The 22,191-nt window shown below is 50.9% G+C and overlaps 1 protein-coding gene across 2 annotated transcripts in view; it reads right to left on the bottom strand.

Annotated features, from left to right (window-relative positions):
- The window catches only part of LOC128846629 (fer-1-like protein 4), a 144,901-nt gene that overhangs the window by 30,588 nt on the left and 92,122 nt on the right, over nucleotides 1-22,191 (bottom strand). For both annotated transcript variants that reach the window (XM_054045862.1, XM_054045861.1), the window contains 10 exons: nucleotides 21,585-21,701; nucleotides 15,884-16,036; nucleotides 15,006-15,189; nucleotides 14,009-14,133; nucleotides 12,981-13,115; nucleotides 9,724-9,897; nucleotides 9,298-9,414; nucleotides 7,302-7,463; nucleotides 6,588-6,756; nucleotides 5,421-5,524 (listed from right to left, as the gene is read on the bottom strand). In XM_054045862.1, the coding sequence (XP_053901837.1) occupies nucleotides 5,421-5,524; nucleotides 6,588-6,756; nucleotides 7,302-7,463; nucleotides 9,298-9,414; nucleotides 9,724-9,897; nucleotides 12,981-13,115; nucleotides 14,009-14,133; nucleotides 15,006-15,189; nucleotides 15,884-16,036; nucleotides 21,585-21,701 (1,440 nt within the window). The remainder of the gene's footprint in view (nucleotides 1-5,420; nucleotides 5,525-6,587; nucleotides 6,757-7,301; nucleotides 7,464-9,297; nucleotides 9,415-9,723; nucleotides 9,898-12,980; nucleotides 13,116-14,008; nucleotides 14,134-15,005; nucleotides 15,190-15,883; nucleotides 16,037-21,584; nucleotides 21,702-22,191) is intronic.

Here is a 22,191-nt window from a genome sequence, read left to right as displayed (position 1 = left end):
CACACAGCAAAGGGCTGAGAATCAGGAAAGGGCAAAGCATGGGTTTCTGTGTGTCATATATAGTGGACTGTATTGGTGCCTGATATTAGAGAGGCTTTGTCCCGCACCACCTCAGCTTTCACAAAGACCACAACACATGGCTATCTGTGGCTCAGGTTTTGTGCATTTCTACCAAAGCTGCACTATTCCTACCGGAAAGACAACCCAGGGTATTAGCTATGCCAGAGCTCCTGGCTCTCTCGGCAAGTGCACGAGGATAGCAAACAGGCAGGAGTTATGCAGAAGAGATTCCATTAAGGCAGGTACACCTGCCTTACATGAGAGCCCTCCAGGTGCTATGCAGGCTGACCATGGATGAAGGCTATCTCCACATGGGGGACAGAGGATTAGACCTTTCTAGGACAGGCCCTTTATGGATGTACCATTCATTCCCCAGTGTACTCTTTTACATTAATATTCAATCAACAAAACCTTCCCTTCAGACAGTTAAGGCTGCTAAGTGAAAGTGATGCTCTTCCCGATCATGTCATTTACAAACACAAACCCCAAGTCACAAGGAGATAGCTAGCTAAAGAGCACCTTGGGCCAAGCTCTCTGGCCTGCTCTGTCCTTAGTGCTGTGTGGATGGCATTCAGCCCTAACTCCCTTGTTGGGGATACGTCTAGCATCAGGGAGTCCCCAGGAACCTCTGACCCACAACTGTGCTCTAGCTATTCCCAGCTGGCAGGTGGCCGCTTTGGACTGTTGTCAGCAGATGGAAGCTAGAGCAGCCTCCAGGCTGGTCTAATCTGCTCCTTGATTGAGACAGAGGCACAGAATCAGGAAGGCAGAGCCAGTGCTCCGACAGCAGCCTATAGCCAATGATTTTAGTTCATTGTTCATTTATTGTGTGGTCATGATTAACTAACATGTTATGTTATATATAATCATTCTATGCTAAATAGAGTTACGTTGTAGGATTATAGAAGTATAAGATTGATCAGTATAGAGGGAATAATCATGTATTAGGTAACTAAGTAAGTAGGGTTGAAATGCAAGGCCTGTAGGCTGAGGCCTGCAAGCTTTTAGCTTAGCTATTTCAGGCCTTGGCGATAAGAAATGCTGACGTAAGTAAGTGACCAAAGACTAACCCGATGCCCTAAGATTATGGGAAAAGAGGTACCAAGTGGCAATATTGCGAAAAATTAGCCAGAAGATTAATTTTAAATCATAAAAATGCTGTAAAGTCGCATCTGTCTCCAACATGTGCCTTAACCACAGGGTATAGGTTGTGCATCAATGCTAATGAGAATAAAGAGAGCCTACAAAACCTGTAGAAATCGAGGTCCCTTAAGTTTCTAGAGGACATCAGACCAATAAGGAAAAAAGAGGGCTGACACTTTTATGGACATGCACCGAATGTAGGTATACACAGAATCGCATTATAAAATGAGGGTGTCCAGAGCAGGAAAATTGAGCTCCCTATGGAAAATTCCAGCAGGAACCATCCCTCTACTGATGATCAATCCATGAGAGACCCATCAGTCCCTAACATTATTGTTAAGGATGTGAGTATAACTTGTGCATAGGTCTGTATAGAATTCCTATATGCTTGAGTATTCATAACTTTAATTGTAACTTGAATAAAACTTGTCAAACAGACTAGACCTTGTACGTGTGAATGTCTGTGTGGCCATTACCCTTGGTCTTTATGTGTTCCTAGAGACTCTAGATCTGAAGCAAGTAGCAGAGGTAGCTTTCACTCTGTTAAGCTTGAAACTGTAGCCACCAGAGTCGAGCCCACGGTGGTGTAACACCACATTACAAAATTCACCTAAAATAAAAGGCTACAAGTCCCTCAGCTGAAGGTGAGGGTGAGCATTGCTGCATCATTGTTGGCTTGCCTCTTGAGGGCACAGTGCCTCTCTGCGGCGCCAGGGCCAGGGACTGCGCCATCATCGTTATGAGGTCCATAGCTGCCTCAAAGGAGTCCGGTGTGGAAGGAAGATCTATGTCCTCCTCCCAACACTCCTGCTCCATTACCAGGAAATCCACGAGAACCGGACCCGACAGACCTCCCCGCGAGGCTGGAGTCAACGGTGTCGGCAGAGTCAGAGCTGGGTGTCCTGATGTGGGACACACCCCGCTGGTGCCTGCTTGCTCCACTACTTTAGTGGGAGAGCCCCCTCTCTCTGTCTTCTTCTTCTTGTGTGGCACTGGCGAATGGGAGCGGTGACAGGCACTTGCACCGGAGGAGGTCTTCGGCACTGGAGCCCTTCTGCTGGGGGTCCCTGGAGCCCGAGTCCTTTCTTGGCGCCATGGCGACCCTTATTGAGGCTGGTGCACTCCGCACCAAAGTGCCGGGCTTGGGGTTGGATGCCACCTGGGCTGGCTGGGGACAATGGGCTGACTCCATAAGGAGCAGTTTCAGCCTAAAGTCCCTCTCTTTTTTGGCCCTTGGTCTTAAGCCTTTGCAGTTTTTGCACTTGTCTGGTTGGTGTGACTCTCCCAGGCACTTCAGACCGGAGTCGTGTGGGTCTCCCTTTGGCATAGGCTTCAGGCAGGACCCGCACGGCTTGAAACCCTGAGACTGAGACATGCCCCAGTCCCCGGGAGGAGAAAAAAGATAGGTGGGGGACTCCCAACTGAAACTTATCTAAACTAACTATACTATTTACACTAACTGACTATAAGATCGTAACTATTGACAGGTAACATTGAATGAAAGTCCACTATGGGATTGTTTGCTGTTCGCAAGAGAGAAGCTGCTCCAATGACCATCACTGGCCATAAGAAGGAACTGAAGAGGCGGCAGGTTGGCAGGGATCTACATACACCTCCATGAAGGCGCCACTCCAGGGGGCTCCATAGTCGACCCAATGGGTACCGCTAGGGGAAAAACCTTCCAATGACCGTGCATGCGGCGCGCACACACCTACTTGGAATCAACATGAGTAATCACTCGAAGAAGAATTAATAAAATGATTTACAACTGTTTATTTAGAATGACATCAGAGATGAGGACATTGGAGGTTCCAACCCAGACCATGCAGTGCTGAGAAGGAACTGAAGAGGCGGTCAGACCACCCCACCATTTATCACCTCAGTTGGAAGCACGAGGCGAGCCAGGGTGCATGCATGGACCACAGACACTATTTTCAAATTCACCGACTCTGGAGGCATGCTGCGCATGCAGAACCCACAGTGGAATACAATAGGAACCATCACTCGAAGAAGAACACGCGGTTTGGGGAAAATTCAGGACGGGGGGAGTAGGGGTCACCTTGCCAGGTGTAACCAAGGCTTGTGGTGGCCAGAGTGTGGCTGTGGTGTAGCAAGCAGGCTGCTGGAGTCAGAGCTGCTGGTCCAGGATGACTTGTCACACAGACACTCAAAGCATGCTTGTATGCTGGCTGGGAGCATCCAGACAGGGAGCTACAGCAGCCGAGCATTTTAAGGCATTCAGGGTTCCAGGACAGGCAGTGACACAACCCCCCACTGGTCTGGACTGTTCCAGCCCATTGGAAGTGAGATGCCCTAGAAGCGATTCCAAATACTATGATCAAAAGTCTCGGCGACGTTAGAAATTCTACAATGGAAGGAATGTTTGTTTACGGGGATGCTGTCATTACTGAAACAAGAGTGTGAAAATCAGGAAATGCAATGGCAAAGTTGTCCAAACACCCTTAACTCTGACCCTGTGCTCTTGTTCACTAGGGGGCAGCAACTGAGTCACATCACAGAGTTACAAATATTTGGAAGGGCCAGTCAGGGAGCTTGTCTAAAGTGGGAAAAGCCATCTAGTTAGAACAAAGGTTAACTAACTGGTAACCCACAATCAGCTAACACAATTTGACACACAAGTCTAATCTACACAGTCTGACACATTGTGTTAGTCAAGGTGTGTTCTAACAGGATGTGTTCTCCCAGCTGAGCCAAGCCCAAGATGCATCTTGAAGGGTGGATGTGGCAGAATGGAGGATACATGTCAGTGCAGTTTTTGTTGAAATAAAGGGGGGTCTGTGTTTGGGGTCCTAGGGCCATGTATGAAGGGGATTTCTACAGTATGGTAGTTGATGACATTTTCAGTACAAAGCAGGGCCAAAATCCCTTGTCTCTAAAGCACCTTGTTTACTTTTGGTGCTCTATAAATAACAATGTAACTCCAATCCTGACGTCATTCCAGTTTGTATTGGAATGTGACAGAGGTCACGGTGGAGTAAGAGGGAGACTGCTGGTGGATAGGCAGAAGGTGGCTATTCATATGGGTCAGAGCAAAAGCTGTTTGTGGAAGCCAACTATGAATTTCCTGACTTCAATGGATTGCTTTTTCAACCTGAATCTTAGCATTGAATTTCCAGGTTTTCCAACAGCTTTTGTTTTATTATAATTAAAACCTTCCAATGGCATTGTTTTAACATACTGATAAGCTTGTGAAAAGTTATTTATGTCTTAACTAGATATGGGCCAGAGCTGTACAATTCTGATTGGGATCTGACTGAGTTCAGATTGCAAGCCCCTGCCACTCCTCGCACCTGAATGTAGAGGGGTTTGGCTCGAGAGCGCTGGTTTGGCATCTCTAATCTGACATGTAGGAACATGGTGTAGATTCTCTTCTGATACAGAAACTATACTCTGCAAGAATTATTGGTGTGATGGAAAGTGAAATATGTGAGTCAGTGAAAATCACATTTTCAAATAAAACTCTCCACAGTGGAGTATTTAGCCTGCTTGATGAAATCGAGTTCAGCTATGGGAGCCTGTGACCTGCCGGATTCAGACTGGTAATGGTGATGGAGTTTATAGCTTCCACAGGCGGCATCTTCCGAGCCAATTCTTATAACATCCAGGGAAGCTCAGAAACTCTGCTGGAACCTGACTGAGTGCTCAGACGTATACAAATCTGTCAGAAATGATTCTGAAATGTTGCACTCATGCTTGTCTGCGGTAACTCTCATCCAGGGCAACTGAATGACCAGCTCAGAAATTTCCAGACTTAGCCATTAATGAGATGGCATTTACGACTTTATAAACACTAGAAGAATTTTTCAGAAAGTGAAATACAACTAATTTTTTCCATGTCTCATATCCCAGAAACCCCTCATCAGATTAACCTCAGCATCTCCTCACCACGTAGTCTCTCTCTAGAGTGCAGACAAGTGCCATTTCACGCAGAAACGACGAGGGGGTGGGTGAGGAAATTAGAGGGGCGGTCAATCAAAATCAGGCTTATACCGGAAAGTGAATTATGCTGCCATATGATCTGCTAGGCGACACTGAAACAGGGAAGATGACACTGAAAACACTTCTGAACTGTTACTATTCTTGGGTACAACCTAGGGATAGGATCCAAGTCAAAGCCAGAGAGGGTACTTTGGGCAAGCAGCATTTCCATTCAAATAATAACGTGAAGGTTACTGTCAACATGATACCGCACTCACCTTCACCAGATTCAGGGGGTTTGCTTTGCTGCCCATGTCGCTAGCAGTCAGGCCAATGTTGATCACAGTCTGGGAGATGTTGGGTCGAGCAGAGGCTTTCCGTGCTGAGTGAGAAAGATGGAGACTATGTATTCCAACAGGAAGATCATTCATTCATTGTCTAATCTTCCAAAGTCTCATTACCAGTTACAAATGGCCACTGAGCCAAGGGCACAGACGTACCTCTCAGGTGCACCTCACTGCAAGGGACGCCATTCCTGCAATCCCCAAGTTACCTACATTACCCCACCCACTTTCAGTCTGAAATTTTACACCAGAAAGGCGTCATCGTGAAGCTGCAGGGGACTTCCACCACACCGTGTTACTCTGTGTGACCCTGCCCCCACGGGCCTGCAGAACCCCCACCGCACCGTGTCACCCTGCGTGACCCTGCTCCCACGGGCCTGTGTAACCCCCCACCGCACCGTGTCACCCTGCGTGACCCTGCCCCCATGGGCCTGCGTAACCCCCACCTCACCGCGTAACACTGCGTGACCCTGCCCCCACGGGCCTGTGTAACCCCCACCGCACCGTGGCATCCTGTGTGACCCTGCCCCCATGGATCTGCATTACTCCCCACCCCATGCTGTACTTCATCACCAGTAGCTGTGTGGCACTGGTTTTTCTGAATACCTCTCGTTTCAATAGCTTCCATGTTGTGTGTGTGCCTGGGAGATGCCGGAGAGCACAGGAGGAAGCCTCTCTGCTTCACACCACCACATGTTCCCTAGCCCCAAAGGGGACTTCACTGAGCCCTACCACAGGTTAATGGCCTTGTCTGAGGGGGTGAGGAGTTACCCTTGCAGGAATTCAGTCAGCAGCCCCTTCATGCAGCACCACAGAGAGTCCACAGCCTCACAGCAAGACACTGGAGACCATTAGACCTGAATTCCGCCCCAACTTGCCCTGCCTGGGTTAGCCGAGGGGTGTCTAATCGCACCTCTGCTGCACTGCCCTGGTGAGGGAGGGACAATGGGGACATGCCAGCCTTGCAGAAAACGCTGCACTTAGTTGTGCTGCATGCCGGGACAGTCCCTCTCTTCCCGCCGCAGCACTTGGCAGTGGAAAGCCCCGTGCCACCCTGCCATGTGAGGGGGTGTGTAGCACAGTTCAAACCAGGGAACTCACCTTTGGCCGGATTTTCTGGCCCCTCCTCCAGCTCCTCCAGCTCTCTGGGAGAGAATTTCATGATATGGGACACCACGTGGGTCCCCACCAACACGGTGCGCCCAAAAGCTCGCTGCTCCACCACAAAGATACTTAGGGGTGGGTGCAGGTACACCTGCTCCGGGAGCTCCTGCAAAAGAGCCTCTCACACTGTCACCAGGGCTGCAGGGGAGGGTCCTGTGGACAGCTCAGAGCCTGGCTTATAGCTCACCCATGTGTCCAGCTGCCAGATAAGGGCTGCGCTCCAACCAGCTGCACCTGGGTGAGCCCCTAGCACAGCGGCCCTGATGCTCCCTCTGCAGGTAGATCCTGACAGCGCCAGTCAGTGCTGGGACCCAGCTCCTCAGTTCTGAACTACAGCCCTGCCCATGCCTGGCCAGCAGGCAGCCCCTGGCACATGCTGCAGGCAGGCAGTCCCTGATGCTGGCTGAATGGATTCATGCCATGGAGCGTTCTTTCCCATCAGCAGCTAGTCTTTAACGGGCCCCGGTTCCCCGGCGGGGGAACGCAGCTGGGGCTGAACCCAGTCTGCAGGTATGTGCCCATTCTCCAGAAACACAGGCCTTGGAAACTCTGCCTCTCCCCTCCTCGCTAAGCCCCTGCCCCAGAGCTAGCGGGGGTGGGAAGTCAGCATTGCAGCCCGGGCCCTGGCAGTGAGCACTTCTCCCTGCTTACCACGTTGATGTATTTGACCAGCTCGTTGAAGTTGGGGTTCTCTTTGTATGACACGATCACTTCCGATTCCACTTTCTTCCCAGCACATTCGATGATCACCTGGGGCTGATCTACCTCAAACAGGTTCACCCGCTTCAAGTCTCGCAGGCCCCAGAACAGGATCTGAACAGCAGGAGCCAAGCGCGTCAGCTGCTCTAGGCACTCAGCACTCTTCACACATGCCTTCCCAGCCGCCAATCCCTCACTCCCAAGAGTGACAATCACCCCCAATCCACCCACCTAATCCCAGTGCTCATCTCACCACACCCTGTCCAGCTGCCAGACTGTCCCTCACCCCCACTGGTAACCAGCATCACCACCAGCTCCTCGGCCCATTGCTAACCCTTCCCATGTCCCTGGCACTCGGACCCCTCTTTCCAACACAGGAGGAGTGAGGGCTGCTCCTCACCCACCCAGATGCTCCCAGGAGGAAAACACTAGAAACTTCATCAACAGCAGATGAATGTGCCGGTGTGGAGGTGGGCAGACTCAGCAGAGCACTTTGGGGGCAGATGAGAGAGAGCTAATGTGCTGTCTCACAGCCAGGCTCCTCTGTTCAGTCTGATTGGGTGTTAATCAAACCGCATGGGGCACTTTCCATGTGAGATGCTGGATGTAATGGGGGCTTGTGACCCAACGCACTCCTGTATACACATCCTACACACCACTGGGATTGTCTTTGTACAAAATACGCCTTGTGAGAGAGCATTTGAAAACTAATAACTCACTGGTCAATAATAAACTGGTGAAACACATATAGCAACATGACATGTAAAGTTAAAGTTGTGACTGACATGCGTTCACCAGACAAGCCTGGGGAGGGGTTAACAAGTTTCTCGAAGACAAAGGACAAGCTGACACCTCTAGCCAGGTGTCGTCAAAGCTGATTGACCATCACCGGTCACATGGCCAGTCTTTGGCAGCGAAGTGGGGCAGAAACAAATCGATCTGCATTTTAACAAACAACATGGAAGCTCTTTCCCCATGAGACCCCCGTGTCTCCATCCTCACAACTGGAAGGAACGTTATCTAGTGACGCTCAGGAAAATGCATTGCAAAGGGTGACTGGAGTATGGAAGGGAGGGGCAAAAACACCCCTGGTAGGGTTTCTCTCTCTCTCTCTCTTTCACCTGGGAAGATCAAGGAACCAGCCTTTGGACTTTGGGAGGGGTTCTGACCTCAGAATTTGGCCAGCCCTCGTGCTGGGAACATGTGGTAAGGATTTCACCTTGAACCAAGTTTATTTGTTAAATTTTAGTTACTAGACAGTGCTTTATCTTTATGTCTTTTGTAAACATTTCTGACTTCCATGCCTTATACTTGTACTCACCTAAAATCTCTCCGTGTAGTTAAATAAACTTGTTCTAGTCTTCTTTAATCAAAACTAATCCAGTAGTGTGTTTAAACTAAATTGTTTGGTAACTGCAGTTAAGGAAGCAAACTGTTGTACACTGACCCCTTACAAGGTTCAAGGGACCTCCAATATCTGGACTGCTGAGGAGAGGGCTGGACAGTGCAGAACATACATTCGGGGAAAGTCCAGGACTGGAAGTGTGTTGGGGTCACCCAGCAAGTGGAAACCAAGGCTGGTGGAGTGTTGCTGGCAGGCTGCTGCTATCGCAGACACTCAGGGCATGCCCTGCATGCTCTCTGGCTGTTTGTGATGGGCCCAGGGTGGGAGATACAGCAGCAAAGCATTGTGAGCACCTCAGGTTGCAGTGCAGGTGGTGCCTGGATTGCACCCTGAAATGTGATAGGGCTGGTGGGTAGATGTCGCCCCAGTTCCAAGCCACACTCATTTCTGGCCTGCGACAGTCCCTGGCGTGAGGAGGCAGCACAGACATGTTTGAGTCCCAGGCATTGTGTCAGCCCCTTCCCCAACCCCCTGCCATAAGGTCATGGCATTGGTACCAGTCAGAGGACACTCTGCTCAGAACTCTACTGAAAGCCACGGCACCTCTATGCGGAATTCTTTGAGGATGGGCCGGATTCCCTCTGGGATAATGAAGCGTCCAGAACGGGGATCCTCCAGGAAGTCTGGCTCCTTGGGCTCCACGTCTTTGGGCACTGAAGGCTGGACAGATGGAAATGGCCAGGCCACACAGAAATTAAGGCACTTGTCTCTCCTGCCCCACAACATCCCCTCACCCACCTACCCACCCATCTCTCCCATCTCCAGCTTTGTCCTCCTCCTTCACTGCTGCCCATTGGTACCGGGGGCCCGCCCGTGATGGGAATGCTCCTCTCTGCTTGAGGATGTGGCTAGTGCAGGGAGCCCAGCATCATGCCCCAGGTGTTAATCTGCCAAGTCGAGATGGCAGGACCAGCTGGAACGAGCTGCCATGCACCCCTTACCACACTGCTACTCCAACAAGCCAGTTACCTCCAAGTAGCCGCTGTAATCCAGCTCGATCAGCTCAAAGGTAGCAATTAATTCCCCTGCTGCTCTGGCTCCTTTGTAAATGTCAAAAAACTGCAGGGCAGGTTTGCAGTATGGTTCATCCACCAGCTTCACCTGTGGAGTAGCAAAGGCCCGGCCAAGAAATTCTGGAGAACCCTACAGACAAGAAGGAGCCACCATTGGATACATCCTCAGCATTCTCATGGCGTATCAGACCCCAGTACAACATGCCAGAACGGGCTGAATCCCCACCAGGTGTACATCCTGCAAAGTCACCGGAAAGACTCTCTCTCCGTCGCTGACCGCCATGCACTGCTGCAGGGAGCCCACGACAGGGCACTCAGTACTGGGATCACATTCAGAAAGGGATCAAACCACACCTCCCTTCCTGGGCTTTCCACTGACAGAACCATAAAACCCTGGGCACTTAGCTGACCAGCCCAGTCTTCCTCGTCTCATCTTTATAGGTGAGGGCTTCAGGAGAGCATAGGGATCGGCTCTTCTTAAGTGTAATGCTAATGGCCCAATCTGAACTGTGGGAAATGTAACCAGATACCACAGAAATGGGTGCAATACAGAACAAGGCAACAAACTCCTTCCTCTCACTGACAATGCAGCCGTGCCTTCCTGCATTTCAACAATCATTGCATGCCCTGTATCTACCAGAGTTAGACTTCAAGTTATTTAATTAATATTCAATTATTCAATATTTACAGTACGGGCCTTGTCTCCTTGCTTGTAAACTATCTGTATATCTAGGGTGGTCTGTAAATAATAAAACCTATGACTACTATTGAGAATTAAAGCAGTGTGTGTAAAACAATCCATGCATCTATGTATATTATTACATTAAAAAAATGTTAAATTAAGGGTATTTAAGTTGCAAAGTCCAGCCCTCAAAAGTTAGGAAATGATAGAATTGGCCACCATAATTCAGTCCCCTTGTGTGTTTGCATTATTATTAGACAGGCTTCTGTTATGTGATCACATGCTATTTTTTCCACCTGCCCCATGTCCTGTTCCGAGCACAGGCTGGACAGTGCTCAGGAACCTGTTCAGTGTTTCTTTCTAGCCTCATTATTCAGTGTGTGGCCAATTTTACAGTTGGGAAACTGAGCCAGGAAGACAAAGTGACTTGTCAAGGCCACACAGAGAATCAGTGGCAGAACCAAGACCAGAACTCAGGGCAACCTGACGCCCAGCCCTTTGCTCATTCATTCAGCCACACTTCCTTACTTCCAGAGGTGCTGAGCGTCCACTTCCCCCAGTGAGTTCAGCTGCAGCTGGGAGTGCTCAGCACTTCTGCATATCGAGCCTCAAGTGTCTCAAGCTGGACACCCTCAAAACGAGGAACACACAGTGGCCACCTGCCAAAACTGTGGTGTCGTGACTTTACCAACATCACACAGAGACAGTGGAAAAGACAAGGATGGAATCCGATTCTCCATTCAACAGCCTCAGCCACAAGACCAGACTTTCTTCCTACAATCCACTGCCTCATTCCTATACACCTTTCAACTTCTAGTGTGAATGAGGCAAGGCCTACAGATAACAGCCTCCTTTGCTACACACCCCGACTCATCCCCTGAGCACCGTGCATCCTGTGCATTGCATGACGCAAAGGTCCTGTGAAAAAGACAGTAGGTGATCATGTCATGAAAGACAGATTGCCAGTTCTGGCATTTCCTAGCTTTCAAGAGCTGGACTTCGCAACCCTAACACCATTATGCTAACAGTTTTTGGGGATTGTGATATGATTGAATTTGATATTCAGTTCAGTTTATTTTACAAGGCCTGCACATTTTCAGTTTTCATTGTGCTGCTGCACTCAGTAGTGAAGACACATAACTGCACTGCGTCAAGCTCTCCAGGAGGTGTTGGCAGCTGGGTGGGGACAGCTGGGCTTTGGCACCAGTGGAGGCAGCTACGAATGGTGGGAAACACATATTAGCATGATAATGCTGTGGTTCAGTTTGATGGTCACATTCAGTGTGTTACGAATAGACTGCAACACCTCCACTTGGGTCTGTAAGTGAAAAATAGCCCAGATTCTTGGCTGCACCAAACCAGATAGCAGGGCAGGTCTGCATCAGCCGACCGCAGCCCAGGTTAGAGCATGCTCAGAGCTTGTCACAGGGAGGGCTGGGCCTGTAAGGGGGGCTGGGATCAGCCCCACCTGTGTCCAGTGTTCCCCCTAAGTGGGGTGCCCATGTGATGGGTTCGGGCTTGGGCCAGGCGGCTGGGGATCATGTGATGGTAGCCAGGACAGGGCTACGTGTGAGGGGGCCTGTTCTCTCAGAAATGGGAGATCGGGGCTGGGAACTGGAAGGCCTGGGCCAGACCTTATACAAGGGTCGCTGAGGGCTGGGAAAGAGGCTGCCCCTACCAGCCAGAGGGAGAGGCCTGGCTACAGCTACCTGCAGTGAGCCGCAACAGCAAAAACCTTCCAAGGGAATTATGACCCTGGAGGAACCAAATGGACTGTGGCACCCAGGCTGGGCCTAGTGAGCTGGTGAGCCTGGGGAAGGTGGCTGAGAGTCTAGCTCGGAGTTAAACTGCTCTCGTTCGGTCAATAAAGCAGGCCCCTCATGGAGGAGTAACTTTAAAGCACCAGATGAGGTGGTTTGACTAAGGAAGGAGGAAGCTGAGGCAGTCGGGGGGCTGACACTGGGTGAGGTAAGACTGTTACAGACCTGCTCTGATTTCTGCCTTTGGGACTCTAGACCACAGCAAGCCCCTGCCACATCTCCTGTGCATGGGCTGAGCTGTGGGAGTGCAGTGGCCTGTCTGGGCACTGACTTAGAACTCTGCCACACAGTGGATTTCGCAGCTTGGCAGGTCTGGCTGCTTTCCAGACTGCAAACCAGAATCCAGCTCAGTGTTTGCATGTGAACCATCCTCTCCTCTAAGAGCACCTCACTTCCCCAGGCCAGCGCCAGCTCGGCAGGCTTCCCTCATCACACACACGACTCCACTGTTTGGCACCACCAGAGCAGAATGACAACAGGAAGCTTGTCAAAGCCTTCCCCAGGGAGCCACTCCTGGCAGCTCCAACCTCTCTGCAGCTTTGAGCTGCCAGTATAGGTAAGATCCAACCACAGGAGCGGAGGCAGAGCAAATTGGTGCAGTCGTCCATGTGACGTCCTGTATCTGGACAGATATTCCCTCAGCTTTCCCCAGACTCCTGCACACACTGAGCTCATGGACACAGAGGGCCAGGGTCATTCTGTTATACTTACAAATTTATTATGGTCAAAGATATTGATGACAACAACTGGGGTCTCGGTCTTCAAATCCTCTCTCCTCCCATCAATAATCAGCTGATCATATAAAAGTAGCTCATTCCACAACGGGCTCAGGGTTTCCTCCAAGGTCTGTGTGGAGAGCGATCAGGGTTAATAGAGCTCAGCAGAGTCTCTTGAATTCAGTCAAGTTCATACTTACAATGACCCTTTAAGGAAGCAGTGGAAAGGGGGAGGGGGAGGCTGCAGACATTCCTTCCCCAAAGCAGGGCGAGAGGCACTATGGAGCACACAACAAATACACACACGCGCACACCACTCAGTGCAGTGTGTGCATGGCCAATGCCTTCAAGAGCAGGAGATGAGAGAATTCTGTGCGCTGATCTGGGCATTAGCCAGTTTCCCTCAGATACAACGGTTGTCACCAAAGATTCCTTAAATATTCACACTGCCCTTGCACGAACAATGGAAGGAAACAGAGATTAACAGTGGACAAACCACAGCTTCACAAGTGGCCTTGTAAAATAGCCTGTTGCTAGTAGATAAAGAAAGAGTAAGAAGAATGACGGGTGATAATCTACAGCTTTGCTTACTAGCAGCTTGCGGACAATTCATGATCTGTACAGGGATTGGTTACCAAAATTAGTAACCCAATTACAAAGTGTGATACAATGTAACATGGAATGTGCATGAGTCACTTTGGTTTAGAATGTGTGTACAATCCGATTGATTTTTGTCTGCTTTGGCAAACCCCTACACCCATCCTCTCAGCACAGGACTGCTGTATGCCGAGAAAAAGCCCTCAGTGACAAGTCCAGATTTGAGCTAATTCCTTGGGAACAGTGTGTGGAAAGTCTCAGAGAAAAATCCCAACACTCAGAGAGCATGAAAATGTCTCCACAGCTGGAGTCAAGTCTCCTCCGGTGATGCCAGCTTCCAACACTGCAAGCAGTGACTGACTTGGTCCACAGGCGAGTTTCCTGAGGTGAGGGAGATGGGCTGCAGTGGGACCAGAGAGACCTTACCCTGGTGGTCTGGCACTGAGTCGAAAACACCGCTCTTGCAAATGGGTCTGAAAGGCCATTGTCATCAGCAGGCAGGATCCCCCGAGCCTGGTACAAGTGAGCTCGCAGCTGGAAGTAACTGAAGTCTGGCAAGAAAAAGCAGAAATCACTGGGCTGCTATGAGATCAGAGTAGTTATGCCCTTAGCACTCTTGGGAGAGAATTTCTAGGCAGACCCAGAGGGAGGGGGGGTGGCCCTCGGAGGTGAGGAGGGCAGGGGACAGCACCTTTACAGGTGTCTGCTGAAGTGCTTTGGATCAGTATATCAACATGGCTTGGGCCAGGCAGTCCACTTTTGGTTAATTTCTTTGTCCCCAGTGACCACAAGTCTTTGGGGGGTTAATTTTGGAGTGATTTGTAATGAACATGAGCCCCTCAGAGCTGCATCACAGCAAAGCCAATGAATTACTGGACAGATCTTGAGCAGGTCACACACCCTAGAAATCGGAGCCCAGTCAGTGACTCTCCAGTAGCTTATGAAGTCACAGTGCCTCTTTCTCACTGGGGGGGTCCCTGTGACATTCTGCCAGAACTTTAAACCTTAGAGCAGTGGTTCTCAACCCGCAGCCCATGGGCCACTTACGGCCCAATCAGCACACAGCTGTGGCCCATGTGACATCCTCAGGGCCATAGAGGTAGCATTGGATGAGGCCCACAATGGCAAATAGGTTGAGAACCACTGCCCTAGGGACACAGGTTGTCTATGGCAGGCTCAGGTGCCATGCTCTCTCTGCCCTCCACGCTAGCAGGTCTATGCCATCCGTACAGAAGGAGACGGCAGCACTCGAAATGCTGCTGTGCCAAACACACGTTCCCACAAGCCAAAAAGGCTCTTGGCAAAGCCCACATCCAGGTGCCCAGACAGGACTCGCTCAGCTCACCGCTCTCTCATTTGTTTTCACTTTAGCCTCCAGTGGGACTGTAGAGTAACCAGTGCAATCAGGGCAGCTTGTGCTCACCGTCTCTGCTGAGCCGGCTGGGCGGCATGTGCGATGGGAGCCGCGCTGTCTGCTGGCCACTCTCATAGACGGGCTTGAACTCCTCGGGCAGTTCTGCAGTGCTGTTCTTCACATACTTGGTCACCCCCAGCCACATATAGATCTCTAGTTTCGCAAAGATCTCTCCGGTGCGTGACCCTGGGACCTTGGAGTGCAGAATGTTAGTTTCACTTCCCATCCAGACCCACAGGCCATCAGCCCAGCAGTGACTATATCACACGCCGGTGATTAGCAGTGCACCATCACTGTGCCTGCAGCTTTACACGTGGGTATGAAGGGCAGCTGGGCGGGGACCAAATTTTCTGTTTCTTGGGAAATTCCACAATCTCAAAAAAAATGTTATGTTCCAGAAGGAAACCAAAACTTTCAAAATTTCACATGAAACAAAATTAAAAAAAAAAAGTGCTTCAAAATCAAAATATTTTGTTTCCATAAAATCAAAACATTTCCTTCTGATTTTACCTTTTTTATAATATTAAAGACATTTTGAAATGAAGTAGTTTCTAAACAAAAACCAAAACATTCTGTTCTGCAAATGATGAAATGTTCCCATGTCAAAATGTTCCAAATCCTTTGTGCTGGGTTTTTTTCTAAATGAAAACAACCACTATATGAGAGGAGAAGTCAAGTTAGTCTTTACCCAGTCCAGGAGCTCACTTGTTTGGACCTGGTATAGAAATGAGCAGTATTCTCACTATGCAATTAGACTGCTTGGCTTTTACTAGTCCTACAAATTCTTTCTCAGATACAGAACCAATAATTAGAGCTGGGGAAGGAAGGGAGACCAACATGGAGTGAAAGGAGCAGGAATATGGTTAGGTTTTTCACATAAACTCTACCTTTAAAAAGACGGTCTGGATCTTTGCACAGTCCTTGCCTTTCTCCTCTTCCACTACAGAGTAGAGGACATTTTGTGCAGGAATTCTTGTGTATGCCACTCGCTTATTATTGCTGAACATCCAAAGTAAGACATCGGGGAGCGTGCACTGGGGCTGGAAGAGATTGACAATGCAGAGTCTCAGAGAGAATGTCCCCATGAGGGAATACAAATGATCCAATCCTGCTTCCACCAAAGTTAATGGCAAAACTCCCACTCTGCTGAGTGCTTGGCACTTTTGAAAATCAAGTCACTTACTAGGAGCTTAACTGTGGCTTTAGGGGCCTAACTTTAGGTGACATTTTTTGGAAATCTTGATTGCGTAATACATTTGATTTCTCTTAGTAAGTGCAATATACAAGATACAAAGATAATGTTGCTTAGTGAACTTCTGTGACGAAGTGGGGGGTTTTCTTGTTTTCTGTGGAGTGTCAATGGTTTGCATGCAGAGGGGGTGGGACTCAGTTTCCCTAGGTGTTACTGGTTTAACGAGGTGAGGGGAGAGGGAGTGTGTTTTGCAGAGGACCGGAGACTTGGGGACCCAGCCGATGGCCAGGAGGATGGATACCACAGCGACCGGTGACCTGGTGATCCGGAGGCCCAGCTGAGGAGACGCAGCCGGTTCTGGCCAGTGGGCGGACAATGGGCTGCAGAGTGAGGACCCAGTGACCTAACCAGCCGGTTCCAGCCAGAGGACAGAAGCGAGGAGAGGAGGCCCCGGTTTACAACCCTGTTTACCTGGAGAGAAGAAAATGGACAGAGGCGGGGCCTGGGGCTGGTGATCTCAGATGCCCAGCTGGGAGCAGGGGGGCTCTGGGCTGGAGAGGGGGAGCAGGCAGAGCCCACCTGGATGCAGAGAGACTGGATGTGCTGGGCTGAGGGAGGCCAGGCCTGAGGCCCTGAGAGTTTCCTGTGCTGTGTTCAACTCTCAATAAACCCTCCTGTTTCATGCTGGCTGAGCATCACTCCAGTCTAGAGAACAGGGTTGCATCAACCCCTTCGGGGGTGGAGGCCCCGGGGGTCCAGAGCGAGTGGACTCCCTGAGCGGGCCCACGGCAGAGACAGACGTGCTAAGGCTCAGAGAGGTGCGGCTCCAGGAGGTGGAGGGGCCTGACCCCGAGAGAGAGTGGACCCCCAAGAAGGGCTGTCTCACTGAAAGGGGCACCCCCCATGGACCGCACGGGGCCAGGAGTGGGCACAATCTGTGAGTCCGTCACAACTTCACTTTGACATTTAAAATGTGTATCCTAACTTAGGTTTTTGCATTTGATTTCCTGGCAGTTTTTAAAGGTGACCTGCAAAGATTTTTGCGTGGAGTCGTATATTTCTTGCTTTGCTGCTTGTTTTTTCATTAAAAATATCTGGAATATCCAGCCTTCTCCGTTCTCACTGACAGACTCCTGGGAAGACCAGAGCTGTGGACTGAGCCCTCAGATGAATGGGGCGTTAAATCTTTTCTCCCAGGTGTTTCTGACAGAAGGCATGTCTATATTAGGGTTACCATTCGTCCAGATTCCCCCGGACATGTCCGGCTTTTAGAGTTAAAAATAGCATCCGGGGGGAATTTGTAAATGTCCGGACTCCCCCCCCCCCAACGCCCCCCCCCCCCCCCCCCCCGCAGAGCACGCGCTGCTGACAGGGCAGCCGGACAGATGGTGCCACTTACATGGGGCTCCGACAGCCAGAGAGAGCCCCTCCTCCACTTCCCCCTCCTCTCCCCTGCAGCTGAGAGCACTCCCTCCCTCCCTGCATTCGCAGATCACCAGCCGGCCGTTCGCACCGGCAGTCTGGAGCTCCTCCCCCTGCTCCTCCTCCCCGGCACGCTGGCCTGAGCGGCAGAGTAAGGGGGCCAGGGGGTCGGAGAAGGGGCAGGGAGGTTCTGGAGGGAGCAGTCAAGAGACAGGGGGGGGGTCAGGCATTCGGGGGGGGCTTTCTGGGGGTGGGGGTGTGGATAAGGTTTTGGGCAGTCAGGGTACAGGTAGGGGGTAGGATCCGGGGGGGGCAGTTAGGGTGGGGGGGGTCTCAGGAGGGGGCAGTTAGGGGACAAGGAACAGGGAGGCTTAGGTAGGGGGTGGGGTTCTGGAGGGCAGTTAGGAGCAGGGGTCCCAGGAGGGGTAGTCAAGGGACAAGGAGCAGGGGGGCTGTCAGGGGGCAGGGGTGAGGAGAGGGATCGGAGCAGTCAGGGGACAGGGAGCAGAGAGGTTTAGATGGGTCAGGAGTTCTGGGCGGGGCTGTCAGGGGGTGGGGAGTGGTTGGATGGGGCGTGGGAGTCCCGGGGGGTCTGTCTGGGGGTGGGGGTGTGGATAAGGGTTGGGGCAGTCAGGGGGCAGGTAGGGGGTAGGGTCCTAGGGGGCCAGTTAGGATGGGGGGAGGGTCTCAGGAGGGGGCAGTCAGGGAACAAGGAGCAGGGAGGCTTAGGTAGGGGGTGGAGTCCTGGGGGCAGGTAGGGGCAGGGGTCCCAGGAGGGGGCAGTCAGGGGACAAGGAGCAGGGGGAAGGTTGGGGGTCCTGAGGGGGGCGGGAAGTGGGAGGGAGTGGAAGGGGCAGGGGTGGGGCTAGGGCAGGACTGGGGCGGGGCTCTTCCCGTCCTCTTTTTTGCTTGCTGAAATATGGTAACCCTAGTCTATATTAATGTGAGCCAGGGTCAGATGAGCTCTTCTCTGCCATCTAGTGATGAACTGGGAGAAAAGCAGACGGTATTTGCACAGACACATCCACACTGCCTAGGTGTTCAGCAGTCAGAGCCGCTTTGCCAAAGTGATCCGTTTGGGCTGTTTTGGGTTAAAATGCAGGGGTAGTCCTTATTGTAGGAGCAAAAGGCAGGTACTTAGGTACTTAGTACCAACAGGAAGGTACTCAGCCTGCCCTGACTGAAGGGAGTACCCCAACTTGAACATCCCTCGCTAAGCAGGGGTAGGGGTGCCAACGCCAAGTGAAAATTAGAGGCGGGTGAGAACAGGTGTTCCACACTCTGTTTAAAGCATCCTAGAGACCACTTGAAACATTTTCTCTCCAGTGTTTAAAAACGGAGTTGATCAAACTCAATTGAGAGGCCTTGTTTCTGTTCAGTGTCAGTACAGGTGACATCACTGATCAGCACATCTAGGGGCTGAGCCTGAGACCTGGTGTGGGGCCAGAGTTGCAATGAAAGACAAGGCAGAGGCAGCACCAGTAGCTGGGCTAAGCAGTGGAACCTCAGAACATGGCACTGTGGCGGTGCCAGCAGGCAGCGGGGCAGAGATAACAGCGGCAGTGAGCAGCAGGGACAGCAGCAGCAGCAAGAGGCATTGCTCAATGGCACTCCCTTGACAGGTGGGAGACGAACACCCCAACTGTGTGCAGCGGAGGGAAAGGGGAGTGGCGCGTTAAAGGGACTTTTGTCCATCAGACTTTCATTGCACACAGTGGGAAACTGAGGCAAAGGACATTGCCTGACGTACTGTGGGGTGGGTGTTTACTTATAGTTTACGTGCTTTTGAATTATTGTTGCAATGTTTTCCTAAATGAATGGGGTGGGGGGTGGGGGGGTTGTTATACACAGACTCAGTGCTTGTAAGTGGGGAAGTATTGTCTTTCAGAGGTGCCCATGGATGGTGTTCAATTTCCCCAGATTTTGGGGTCGGGGCTCAAGCTGGTTCTGTTCTGCAATGTTAAGAGGAACCCCTAGATATTGAACCTGGCCCTTGTTGTTGCTGCTGACACCACCCAGCAGAAAGGTTACATTAAGACAATGTGTTCTGTGCCGTTGCCGCAGTGCAAAATTGTACTGTAAATGTACGGCACAGGCACAGAGTGGGGCACTATGGAGACAAACAAAGAAGAGAGGCTTTTTTTAAACACTAACTAAAAAACCTCTTCCCCTCTTAATTGCTCAGGTTCCAGCCTTTTATAGTTCTCCTGCCAGCCAGCAAGTCCCCTGGCAAATATAGATGAGATGGACAATTCTAACATAAAACCACAACCTTTCAAAAAAAATCTTCCAGGTTTTTTCACTCCTCAAAGGGAAATACAAGAAGGACACACTAGTTCTTTCCTCCATGGATACTTTAAAGAAAAATAGACAATTTTAAAGGGTTGCCTCAGCGGTGTGGTCTATGCACAACCTTGCATGAAACAATGAAAAATGTGTGAATTAAAACAGATGTAATTATTTTGGTGCCGGTTTGTGCATGGACACTAATTTCAGAATAAAAGCGCCGAAAGTCCCTTTTGCTAACATTTTGTTACCAATTTTAGCTAAACTGACTTTAGCCCCTTTTATTCTGAAATTAGTGTCCACACACAAACCGGCACAGAAATAATTACATCGGTTTTAAGAAATGAGTATGTTTGTAGGTAGACAAGCAGTGCTTGATGCTAGCACTTAGATGGCTTTGACAGGTGCTGAAGTTCACATCTCATTGAGGTAAGGAAAGAGGTGAGGTAAATTCCTGCCTTTGTCTCATTGCTGGCTGGGAACAGCTCTCTACTGGCTGGATTAACAGGGCAGCATCTCATTAGTTAACATTGCGAAGAGGTAGGCCTTGTCTGTGTTCAAAGCTGCATCCATCTCACTGAAGGTGCGATTCCAAATCAAGTGAGTTAAACCCATGCAATACCCACCGGGGACACACTTAACCCAAATTAAGCCTAGTTTATATGAATTTACCTTAATTCAGTAAAGAATCAGTTAAGACCTACATCGAGGCAGATCTGGTTTTAATCCAATTAAGAGTATCCACACTATGTTTTCACGAGTTTAACTAAATCGTTTTGTAAACTGATTAAAACTAATTGTGAGGAAACTTTGAATATAGAAAGGCCCACATTTTTGCTACAGAAAAAGAAACAAAATTGTTTTAAATGAAAGCTCAGAATTCACAGAATGTGCTCAACACGGATTCTCCTGGGGAGAGACCCTGAGACAGCAGAACTAGAGATTGTCTCCCCGTTCAAGTGCACTGCTGCCAAATGGCCGGGATTTGGCTGTGTGTCAGGCCAGGCCAGGCAGGGACAGAAAGCAGCGATGTCACATATAGGCCGGGGATCATTAGGTTCTGCTCACAAATCACAGCAGATCCACTATTTCTCCATCACTTAGAACCATTTATTCTATCATCTTCTATCACGTACACCGTGGACAGAGCAGGTTGCAGGGCTGCTACTAGCATGTCAGGCTCTTGTGCCAGATATGGACAGGCCACAGAGCTTCCTACCCCCAGAGGTGCACTAGGGATGTGTTCACCTTAAGACGCTAATGCACTGCCAGGAATGTTGTGAGCGTCAATAAGGTCTGTGACACGGTGCCACCTAGTGGCTGAGCAGCATAATACAATCTAATATTCTCTACACACTTCCCAAGCGGGGTGAGGGTCCAGCTACTCATGGGAGTAGGCACGGCCTCAGCCACCTTGGCTCTCGCTGGCACTGCCCCCTAGCTCACAGGAGTGTTTACAATAGGAAAAAATAATTCAGAGTAGAGAGGCCACCTGCCTAGCGAGAGGGAGAGAGCTCAGCCCCCACCCTCCCAACTGGGAAAGAGGGAGCCCAGCCCCCGCCCATCCACGGGGGTGGGGGAGAAGGAGAGCCTAGTCTCCACTCGCCCAGCCAGTGGGGGCCTGGCCCCCTTCGCCTGCCTGTCCAGAAGTGGGGGGTGCCCGGGGTCCCGGCCAGCACACATCATACCTCTTTAGCCAGGGAGCGCAGCTTTCCTAGGATTCTCTTTGTGTCATTCACTTTCTCCTTCACGTTGGCTCGAGTCAGCCGCCTCCTCACGCGGAGCCCCTGCTTCGCATACAGGATCTGAACACAAAGCACACCGGTCACAGGTCTGCAGCGCGCCAGACACCCACCGAGAACGCCGGAGACACCAGCATCCCAAGGTCAGGTGGTCACATCTAGGCCTGTCTGAGGAGCTGTACTCAGCGGGGTGGACCCAAGCCTGTACGTCCATCTCCAGCACAGCTCTCACCGCCCCCACGGCTCCCAGTGGGCAGGGGAGAGCAGCAGCCACAGAGTGGGGATGGGTCCCCTCGAAATTAACGTCACCAACAACTTCCAGCAATTTATTAGCAACACTGAGCCTGTCGCTGAGCCGCACCAGGAACCGGGCCCCACACGGCCCAGCCACACCCCCACACTGAGCCCGTCGCTGAGCCGCACCTGGGAACCCGGCCCCACACGGCCCAGCCACACCCCCACACTGAGCCCGTCGCTGAGCCGCACCCGGGACCCGGCCCCACACGGGCCAGTCACACCCCCACACTGAGCCCGTCGCTGAGCCGCACCGGGA

Source organism: Malaclemys terrapin, chromosome 12 (assembly GCF_027887155.1).
Source record: "Malaclemys terrapin pileata isolate rMalTer1 chromosome 12, rMalTer1.hap1, whole genome shotgun sequence".
In the NCBI taxonomy this organism is placed as follows: domain Eukaryota; kingdom Metazoa; phylum Chordata; order Testudines; family Emydidae; genus Malaclemys; species Malaclemys terrapin.
Note: the sequence above shows the minus strand (reverse complement) of the source record. Positions and strands in the feature narration are given on the sequence as shown.